This window comes from Bombus vosnesenskii, unplaced genomic scaffold, assembly GCF_011952255.1.
Source record: "Bombus vosnesenskii isolate JDL3184/JDL3185 unplaced genomic scaffold, Bvos_JDL3184-5_v1.1 scf7180000014023, whole genome shotgun sequence".
Classification (NCBI taxonomy): Eukaryota; Metazoa; Arthropoda; class Insecta; order Hymenoptera; family Apidae; genus Bombus; species Bombus vosnesenskii.
Genome location: NW_022883334.1, coordinates 18,967 through 30,595, shown reverse-complemented (window position 1 = coordinate 30,595; position 11,629 = coordinate 18,967). Strand labels below are relative to the sequence as shown.

Genomic DNA, 11,629 nt, shown 5'->3' with positions numbered 1-11,629 from the left:
TATCTCTAATTGAATCTGTGTTGCATTTACATTAGCGATTGAGTTGCGAGAATTTTAATGCTTACTGTTTGGCATCATTCGCGCCACTATAATCGTTACTTCAATCTTGCCCTTTGACACCAAATTTCAGGTGGCTAAATGCGATCTTTGCCACAATTATTTCTAAGCATAGATACGTTCTACTATCTTTAATGAAACTAATTGCAACATTCTTACTTTTAGACATTTTTTCTACGAACATATACTTTACATCTGCAGAAATATATCTTAACATACCGAATTTTACCGAAAAGTTAATTATCAATATCAATATCCTTTCTCGTTTTGATATGTCTCAGTTCCCTTATTTTTTCTTAACTTCATCTTGTGTCTTTATACTCACTGACTCTTCGATCGAGAAACACTCACTACGATTTCTTCTTCGACTAAACATTTATTGTCTATGGCAAAGCTCGGCATAACAAACGTTTCGACTGCATTAAATGTTACAAGAAGTCGTTATGAAACCTGTACTCTAAACTCTAAACGAATCACCAGTCTGCAACAGAAACTCTGAGATACGTATCGCACCATTTTAGTTAACAACCGAAGATTAACGATTTGTTCTACCCAGAAGCATCCGGCTGGCCACAGTGAATAGTCTCAGGCATTTGTCCTTTCGCCGAATCTAAAAATAACATAAAAGGAGATGCACGAGTACAAGCTATTCCATCCAAGTTTGATCTGCAGTGGCACATGAGTCAGAGGACAATTCAAATCATGTTGTTGTTTTGCCTCGGAGTATCAAGATCGTTAGGACACACGTAATATAAGAATAAATAGACTCCGGGTAAAACAATGCCGCCGTTACGTGCAACCATCGAACAAAGACGGATTCGAATTTTTCGGCTCTCCCCCAACCAATATAAATAAACGGACACGATCGCCAGCGAAGCGATAATTATACGAGTTATACGAATTATACCAGTTATCGATTAATATCTACGAGTTATCCGCGAACGATTATACACTGTCTTTGAGAATGCGTTTGTACCAGCGACTTTGGACATTATCTATATTTATTTATAATTTATTTAATTCATTTCAAATATATTTGACAGGTTGCAACAGTAAGTTCTCGTTGCCGTTTCATCAATCCTCTACAATTCCGCCACAAATTGGTGACATCCGACGTGATTTGGAACGAAGAAATGGCAACCGCTAACGAAGATAGCAAAGTCACAGCTAGTGTAGCAATCACTATGTCTCCTCTGCTACCTTCAAACATCACCGTGTGGTTCGCCTTATTAGAGACGCAACTTCGCACGGCGGACATCTCGTCGGACAAGATAAGATTCGCGACTCTTGGAAAATGTCTCGACGGTCGACTTCTACAACAAATTGAGGGCGTCATGACGGATCCTACAACCACGGGACGGTACGCGGAGTTAAAAGGCGAACTTATTCGTATTCTAACGGATACGGACAGTGTAAGGTTGAAGAAGTTGGTGGAAAGCGAAGAGATGGGGGATAGGAAGTCATCTGAATTTTATCACCACCTGAGAAAACTTGCTAACCCCTCCACGCCGGACGATTTCATCCTCACAGTGTGGAGGAATCGACTATCCGTTCGCATCAAGCGTATCCTGACCGCAGTAGATGACACGAACCGAAGAGGACGAAAATCTCATTTTTAGTGGACACTGGTGCCGACACAAGCGTGTATCCGCGTAACAAGATACGCGGATCCGCGAACAAGAGCGACTATGAATTGTTTGCGGCCAACGGAACGGGGATTGCGACGGTTAGGTTGGGGTTAGGATGGCACCATCACCGTGTCCCTCAACCTATCACTACGTCGATCTTTCAAGTGCCGTTTTGTCGTTGCCTATGTGCAAACGCCCATCATCGGTTTCGTCTTCCTGAGTCATTATGAGTTGCTCGTAGACCCACGAAACAACCGGCTCCTTAATACGATTACATGACTGTCGACAAAGGGATTCGCCGCCACCACCGACGTAGCGTCAATCAAGACCATCGACGGAGAATCATCGTATCCCAATCTACTGACGGAATTCCCTGATTTGACGAAACCGCCCGTTTTCCGGAGAAGTTTTCTACGACACGGTGTGCAACACCATAACAGGGCGACGCGGGGACACCCCCCCGTCACGCCAAACTACACCGCCTCGTCCCCGATCGACTCAATCTGGCCGGCTCAATTCGCCGCGAAGGCGAAATTAGAAGTCATGATAGAGCAAGGCGCGATGCAGCCATCGAGAGGCCCATGGGCATCACCCTTGCACATCGTTCTAAAGAAGGACGGATGGATTCGACCTTGTGGCGACTATCGGGCCCGCACCACTCCGGATAGATACACACCGCCGTACATAGAGGATTTCGCGCAGAATCTGTATGGTAGGCGTATCTTTTCTAAAATCGATCTCGTTGACGCTTACCATCAAATTCCAATCGCGCCGGAGGACGTAGAAAAAACCGCGATCACAACATCTTTTGGCATTTTCGAAGCGACCAACATGAGGTCAAAGAAACGTGTCAGAGATTCGTGGACGAAATCGCGAGAGGCTTTGATTTCGTCTACGCATACATAGACGAGTTTTTAATCGCATCCGAAAACGAAGAACAACACCGCGAACACTGGCGGATTTTGTTTAAACGCCTTAACGAGTACGGGGTTGTAATATATATCGCGAAATGTGAATTCGACGTGAGCGAAATAAAATTCCTCGCCACTCCCGTAACGTCCGATGACTTCATCCTTACCATCTGGGAAGGCCGGCTGCCGGTTCACGTGCAGCATATTCTGGCCGCCGTGCTGGATAAGAGCCCCGAAACGCTGACCCGGATCGCCGGCAGCATTTACGAAATACACCCGGAACCAGGACAGGTTGTCGCGGTCAGCACAGACCGAATGACTGCGGTATCTAATCCACCTGCACAAAACGTCGGAGCTAGTGATTCTACCGCCAGCGCGTTGAGAGAGCAGACGATCCAGATGCAAGCGCAAATGAACGTGCTGCCCATAGATAATCGTCGACGACCGCGACCACGATCACGCTCTCGTACGAGATACCGCCGCCGTTCGAGATCCTGAAACACGCTGCGACAAGATGGTTTAGTTTTTACCACGCTACGTTTCGGGAACGCGCGAGAAAATGCAACTCACCGTGCAACTGGAAGCCGGGAAACGGCTGTAAACGCGGCAAACGACGACAGCTTGATGTTCCGCCGCATTTTCCTATTCGACAAAAACACGCGTATCTCGTATCTGGCAGACACCGGCGCCGACATTTGCATCTACCCGCGCTGCAGAATCCGAGGACATGCGAGATAAAGCGAGTACGAGTTGTTCGCGGCTAACGGGCACAAATCGCAACGTACGGGACCGTCGCGGTCCATCTTAACTTGTCCCTACGGCGTGCCTTTAAGTGGTATTTTATTGTGGCCGACGTCCAAACACCTATTATCGGTATGGATTTTCTAAGTCACTACGGCTCGTGGACCCACGTAATAAAAGACTTCTCGATACGACGACCTAGTTATCTTCGAAGGGATACACAGCCACGGTCAACGTTTCATCTATAAAAACCATCTGCGGTAATTCAGTGTATCATCAACTACTGGCGGAATTTCCCGGCCTCACTCGTCCGCCGAATTACGGGAACATCACATCGAAACCACGCTAGGCCCGCCAGTTTACAAAATACCCCGCCGCCTCGCACCGGATCGGCTCAAGCAGGTGAAAGCTGAATTTGAACTCATGATTGAGCAAGGCGTGGTGCGACCATCGAAAAGCCCGTGGGCATCACCTCTGCACGTCGTACCGAAAAGGTACGAAAACCTGCGGCCATGCGGCGACTATCGTGCGTTAAACGCTCGCATGATACCTGATAGGTGGTACACGCCACCACACATAGAGGACTTCGCCCCCCATCTACACGGTAAGCGCATAATTTCAAAAATTGATCTCGTTCGCGCTTACCACCAAATTCCAATTGTGCCGGAAGACGTGGAATAAACGGTAATTACAACACCGTTCGGAAATTTCGAAGCGACCAATATGATGTTTGAAACGCCGTGCAAACGTGCCAGCGATTCGTCGACGAAATCATCCGCGGTCTCGATTTCGTCTACGCGTACATAGACGACTTCCTTATCGCTTCAGAAGACGAAAACTAACCTCGCGAACATCTGTAAACAGTATTCAACCGTCTCAATGATTACGGTGTAGTCATTAATCCCTCGAAATGCGGATACAACGTGAACGCCGAAGGAATCAAGCCGCCGACTGAACGTGTCGAAGCGATAATCAGAATCCCGAAGCCCACGGATGTTAAACAATTACGCAGGTACTTCGGTATGGTTAACTTCTACCGACGTTTCATATCGGGGGCCGCAAAAATTTTACAACCGTTTCACGACCTGTTAAGAGGCGCGGAAAAGGGCAACGCGCCCATCGAGTGATCCAAACAGGCAGAGGACAGTTTCGAAGAATCAAAACGTGCCCTCGCGGACACCACGATGCTGGCGCATCCGATACTAGGTGCGCCCATCAGCCTTACGGTAGACACGCCCGACTATGCAGTAGGAGCCGTTTTACAACAGTACGTGAACAACAAATGGCAGCCGCTAGGGTTTGCCACGAAATCTCTAAAACCCGCGCAACAAAAACATGGCGCCTACGATCGCGAACTGCTCGCGATGTAAACCACCGTAAAACGCTTCCGACACGCCGTTGAGGGTAGAAACTTTATAATCTATACCGACCACAAACCCCTCATTTACGTATTTCGACAAAAACTTAAAAAATGTTCGCCACGACAATTTCGCTATCTAGATTATATAGCACACTTTACAGCGGATATCCGGTACGTTAAAGGCGTAGAAAACGATGTAGCCGATACGCCATCTCGCATCGGGACAAGTATTGTCAGTCTTAGTTAACGGGTGCTTTCCTCGGCGTCAACTTACCCGGCACCCGGGTACCCCTAGGACCATAGGGGCTGGGATACGCCCAACCATCGCGCAAGGCACCCAGTGCTACCTTGATTAGCTAAGCCTGCAGGGGCTGTCGCTCGTTACAGGTCGAACGGGGCGATTGCAAGCCCTACTGTCTCACCAGGACGGTTCCAGAGCAGGCGGGACGCTGCTCACCCACCGAAGACCATTCGGGGCGAGCCATTACCCCTTCAATCGGCCCTCTTGCCAGCATCTTGGCCATCAATCACTGCCACCACGAGTCCAAACCCATAATTGGCCGAGCAGAGGGGTCGCTACTCCCTCCGGGCTTACACTCGACCCCCGTGGTACCATCCTAAGTCATTGGTGGGACTATCATGTGGATGTACCGCCACGTCACTGCCGGCCGGCGAGCTGCTAACCGTACTCGACAGATCCAGATGGGACTTACGTAAGCGGGGGCCTCAAGGTACAAGGTACCCGGGAACTTATCCCGACGGTCTCATCCTTGGCATCGGGATCGTGGGTGCGCTACTACCCAAGGCCACGTACAGAGAGCATAAACGAGCCTCTCGCTTACACTCCCGGCGACCTTCCCTGCGGTGTACATAGAGGACTCACGTAAGCGGGCCGCTGGTCCCGACGGTCCTCCCTGACTGCGGGAACGTGGGTTTACCAGCCCCCATGGACTTACATAAGCAAGTCCTCTCTGCGGAGCTCGCATCGGGACAACTGAAAACTCGGTAGATCACCGAACGTTAGCATCAGCGCAAGAAAGCGACAATGAACTACGCCAAATCCTCAACTCTGACTCTCGTGCACTGCGACTAGAGAAGATTCGTTTTCCCGAAAAGAATGTGGAAATATTTTGCGGCATTTCGACCGGAACCTTGCGGCCGTTCGTACCGAAACCGTTACGACGCAACGTATTTCAGTCGTTAGCCGGACTTTTCCATCCGGGGATACGAGCCACGCAAGAACTGGCCACAACGCGCTTTGTCTGGCCGTCCGTAAACAAAGATTGCCGTACGTGGACGCGACAATGCATACCGTGCCAACGCAGTAAAATCACCAGGTACGTATTTTCAGCACACGTAGACATTATCGTTGTTAGGGAAGTGATACATTTATACTGTACATGAGAGTGTGTGTGTAAGGGTTAGAGGGCGTCAAGGTCTTAGTGGAGACAAAAGACTGTTGCCAGATGTTAGAAGAATCGAGGATAGTCGGTTGGCGACCAGCGTGCGTGCAAGACGTTCTTCAGAGAGTAATATAGTTGTATAACTGTTGTGTGGGAAATATAGTCATTTATTTGTATTCCCAAATCCTCGAATTTCCTTAACATGGTAGCAGAGCGTGGTTACTAGTTTTGCAAGATATTTAGTGCGTGGTTACGATCTTGCGAGTGAGTTTTCAGTAAAGAAAAAAAACTTTCAGAGAAAAAAAATATACTTCGAGCACGTAGGAACGCTTGAGTAAGAAAAGAAAAAAAAAGAAGAATCAATTAAAATGGAGAGATCGGAAATCATGATACCTATATTCGATGGTGAGGATTATGGAATGTGGAAGCAAAGAATCACGATGTTTCTCAAATATAAGGAATGCGAGGTTGTTACAACTAGAATGAAGAACGAAAGAGACGATGAAGACTGGGACAAGAAGGACTTGAAGGCAATTAATATAATTTATAGTGCAATATCGAACAGACAATTGGAGTATGTTAGGGAAGGAAAAACGGCGTATGATATAATAAAAAGGTTCGATGAAATGTACTTGAAAGAGTCGACGGCACTGCAGATCGTATGCAGAAGGAGATTGGAAAACATAAGACTGGAGAACTACAGTGATTCAGCATCATTCTTTAACGACTTTGAAAAATTAATCAATGAATTAAAAAGTGCGGGCGCACAAGTAAGTGAGAGGGAAAAGCTGAATTACATGCTGAATACGTTACCCGAAGAATACAGCTACATAGCGGACATAATAGACGCATTGAAAGAAGAGGATCAAACGGTAGCGTATGTAAAAAATAAAATAGAGATAGCAGAGAAGAAAAATAAATCCAATCGAGGAGAAAGGCAAACCAACGCCTTTTCTGCAAAAAAGGAAGGATGCTTCAGATGTGGAAGATTAGGACACTTTGCGAGAGAGTGTCAAAATGGCGTCCAAGCGGGAAGCAGTAACGGCTATTGGCATGGGCCAACACGTGGTCGAAACAGAGGAAGAGGGAACAAAGGCAATACGAGCAGAGGACGTGGAAACTTTCATCGTCAATCAACAACCGGCACGGGCGAGCATGGAAACTCAAGAGCAGGCATATGGACAGCAACGGCGCACGCAGCAAACAGCAGTGAGACGAATGAAATAAGTAAGAACGAAATAGTGTGGCTATTAGATAGCGGTTGTACCGATCACATAATTAATAATATAAATTATTTCGATAAATCTATCGACCTAAAAGAACCGGTAAATATATATTTAGGCGATAATAGACCGATAAAAGCGACAAAAGTTGGGAATGTTATAAGTTATTTTGAAGCATTCGGAAAACAAAATGAAATAAATATGAGGAAAGTATTTTACGCGAAAAAATGTCCACAAATTTGATTAGTTTAGGTAAACTAACAGACAATGAGAATACGGTTATTTCCAAAGGAAATATTGCGAAAGTAATAGATGAGGATAATAAACTTACAGCTGTAGCGTTCAAAGAGAATGGGACATATAGAATAAAAAGTATATTGAAAGGGAAGAAGCACTTAGTAAACAGCGCCGAACGTAGTGGTATGAGTAAAAAGGAAAGATGGCATAGGATGCTAGGACACGTAAATCTTAAATATTTAGAGATTTTGGGTAAAGAGCAGCTAGTGACTGGCATACCGAATGAATTTGAAAAGGAACTTTTGAAATGTAGGGTGTGTATAGAAAGCAAAATGCATAACTTACCTTTCAAAAATAATCGAACTAAGGCTAGGGAAATAATGGAAATTATTCATACGGACGTATGTGGTCCCTTTAAGACCACCGGATTCAATGGAGAAAAATATTTCATTTCATTTATCGATGATTATAGTAAAATAGCTAGGATCTATTGTATAAAATCAAAAGATGAGGTCTTTGATTCTTTCGTACAGTTCGTAAATGAAGCCGAAAATTTAACGGGCAAGAGGTTAAAAATATTAAGATGCGATAATGGTAAAGCATATTTAAATAATCGAATTTATAAATTTGCTAGGGATAAAGGTATAAGAATAAATAATTGCCCAACATACGTACATGAATTAAACGGGACAGCGGAAAGGTATAATAGAACAGTGATGGACATGGCGCGTTGCCTGTTAGCGGAAGCGAAAGTACATAAAAGGTACTGGCCGGAAATAGTTTGTACAGCGGCATACTTGAAAAATCGAATATTAGCGAATACTATAGAAAGAAAGACACCTTTTGAAATATTCTTCGGGAGAAAACCAAGTGTTAAAAATCTACATCTATATGGAAGTAAAGTTTTTGTAAGAAGGCCAGAACAAAAAAGAGTTTCTAAATGGGATAAGAAGGCAGATATGGGAATTCTGTTAGGATATAGTGAAGTAGGTTAGAGAGTCCTATTAGGTGTAAAAATAACAGTAGCGACATGTAGAGGTCGTAGAAACAGACAAAAAATGTATCGGTTTTGAGGAGAATTCATTCGATGCAGTTAGCGACGATAGTAAAGATAATTATTTATTGGACAGCATGAATAAGGAAGAGTTAGAAAGTAGAGAAGATGAAAATGATAATAGTTTTGAAAGCTTAAAGATTCCTAGGAGATCTACACGTAATAAGAAAACTCCAGTAAGGTCTCCAGAAAAGGAAAACAGTAGTGAGATTCACGCAAATTATTGTAGAGTAGATATCCTTTGCACATTTGAGGAGGCGATTTGTTGTGAAAACAGTGAAGATTGGAAACAGGCTATGGATAAGGAAATAGAATGTCTCTATAAGAATAAAACTTGGAAATTGGTAGAAAGGGTAAAAGGCAAAGAAGTATTAGATGTAAAATGGGTTTACACGAAAAAATCAGAGGACAGGTATAAGGCTAGATTAGTGGTAAGGGGATTTCAACAAAGAAACGTAGCCGATGACATATATTCTCCAGTGGCGAGTAATCAGACCTTTAAGATATTGCTATCATATTGTTGTCAAAATGGATTAATAATTGAGCAAATGGATGTAGAAACTGCCTTTTTAAATGGTGAAGTAAGCTCGGAGGTATATGTAAATCAACCAAAGGGATATGCGGACGGAACGAATAGAGTTTGTAAATCATCGAAAGCGCTTTATGGGTTAAAAGAAAGTCCGAGGGACTGGTATGAGTGTTTTGATAAGTATGTGACGAGATTAGGTTTTAAGAAGAACAATATAGAGCTGTGCCTATATACTTATGGAGAGGGAGAAAATGTTGTTTATTTGTTAATATACGTAGACGATTTGTTGATTTGTAGTAAAAACAAAGGGAAGATACAAAGTGTAAAAAATTATTAACTGATAAATTTGAAATGAAAGATTTAGGTGAAGTAAAAGAATATCTTGGAATAAATAAGAGTATGATTATTTAAAAAATGAAATGAGATTAAGCCAAAAGAAATACATAGAATCATTAGCAAACAAATATAAATTACATAACAGCAAATTGTACTGTACACCTATGGAGACCAACTTAAAAATTGAAAAAGCTGAGATAAATAGAGAGGACATTGGATACAAGAATTTAATTGGCGCATTGCTGTATATTAGTGTAAATACCAGACCCGATATAAGTTATAGTGTGAATTATCTGAGTAGATTTCAAGATTGTTGTAACGAGACACATTTTAAATATGCCTTGCGAATATTGAAATATTTGTACCGGACTAGAGATTTAGGGCTACATTATAAAAGAAATGAAAAGTGCGAAACGATAGATTGTTATGTGGACGCTGATTGGGCAGGAGATCATATAGATAGGAAATCGACTTCTGGGTATGTAATTAGATTGTATGGAAATGTAATTGGATGGAAGTCTAAAAAACAAAGGTGTGTGACAAAAGCCTCGACGTATGCAGAGTATGTTGCTCTATCGGAAGTGGTGAGCGAAGTAATGACTATCAGAGAACTAATGAAAATCTTCGATGTAAATGTAGACGATAACCCTGTAAAAATCTATGAGGATAACTCTGGAGTAATGAGTATAGCAAAATACGGAACTTTTACAAAAAATTCTAAACACATCGAAGTTCATTACCACTACGTTCACGAGTACGTAAAGGAAAATAAGATAAACATAATAAAAGTAAGTACAGAAGAAAACACTGCGGATATTTTTACGAAGGCACTGTGTAGAGAGAAATTTGAAAGGTTTAGGTCATGGATGAATGTAAAATAAGAGAAATGTAAATAAAGCGATAAATGTTAAATATTTTGTTAATTCGACAAGTATGTAAATAAAATTAAGTGTACAGTATAAATGTAAGGAGGCGTGTTAGGGAAGTGATACATTTATACTGTACATGAGAGTGTGTGTGTAAGGGTTAGAGGGCGTCAAGGTCTTAGTGGAGACAAAAGACTGTTGCCAGATGTTAGAAGAATCGAGGATAGTCGGTTGGCGACCAGCGTGCGTGCAAGACGTTCTTCAGAGAGTAATATAGTTGTATAACTGTTGTGTGGGAAATATAGTCATTTATTTGTATTCCCAAACCCTCGAATTTCCTTAACAATCGTAATGCAGTATTCGGAGGGCTATCAATATTGTATAACGTGTATCGATCGTTTTTCGCATTGGCCCGAAGCCATTCCCATCGCTGACATGGAAGCGCCAACCGTTGCCTCGGCCCTCCTTTCAACTTGGATTTCTCGTTTCGGCGTTCCTTTAAAAATAACAACTGACCAAGGACGCCAATTTGAATCGCGTCTGTTTGAAGAGTTATGCCGGTTGCTCGGCGTAACCTACCTACGCACGTCGGCCTATCATCCCGCGTCTAATGGGATGGTACAACGCTTATATAGACAGCTTAAAGCGGCGATCAAGTGCCACGACACGAGCAACTGGGTCGAAATTCTGCCGATCGTACAATTCGCCGATTATAACCGCGATACAGGAGCGCCTTAACGCAACGGCGGCCGAAATGATCTACGGCACCGGCATACGATTGCCGGCGAAGTTCTTTTTACTAACCAATCAGCGGGCCAACTTCGAATTCGCGAACCTGCTAAGAGAGCGGATGGAGAAAGTCAGGCCATACCCGGTTACGCGTCATGGCGAAAAGAAAATTTTCGTTTTTAAAGATCTAAAATCATCGCCGTATGTTTTCTTGCGCCATGACGCGATAGGAGGCCCTTTACAGTCGCAGTACGACGGGCCGTTTAAAGTGTTAGGGAAGTGATACATTTACACTGTACATAAGAGTGTGTGTGTAAGGGTCAGAGGGCGTCCAGGTCTTAGTTGAGACAAAAGACTGCCGTTAGAAGATTCTGGATAGTCGGTTGGCGACAAGCGTGCGTGCAAGACGTTCTTCAGAGTGTAATATAGATGTATAGCTGTTGTGTGTGAAATATAGTCAATTATTTGTATTTCCAAATCCTCGAATTTCCTTAACATAAAGTTGTAAAAAGGGATGAAAAAGATTATATTATAAAAGTAAATAATCGCGACGTA

General features: G+C 43.5%; 1 protein-coding gene across 1 annotated transcript; it reads left to right on the top strand.

Moving 5' to 3' along the window:
- Window positions 1–1,190: 1,190 nt before the first annotated feature.
- LOC117239464 lies at window positions 1,191–1,676 on the top strand. The gene has a single exon (XM_033505024.1). It carries the CDS (start codon window positions 1,191–1,193, stop codon window positions 1,674–1,676), a length of 486 nt encoding a protein of 161 aa, XP_033360915.1.
- The last annotated feature ends 9,953 nt before the right edge of the window (window positions 1,677–11,629 follow it).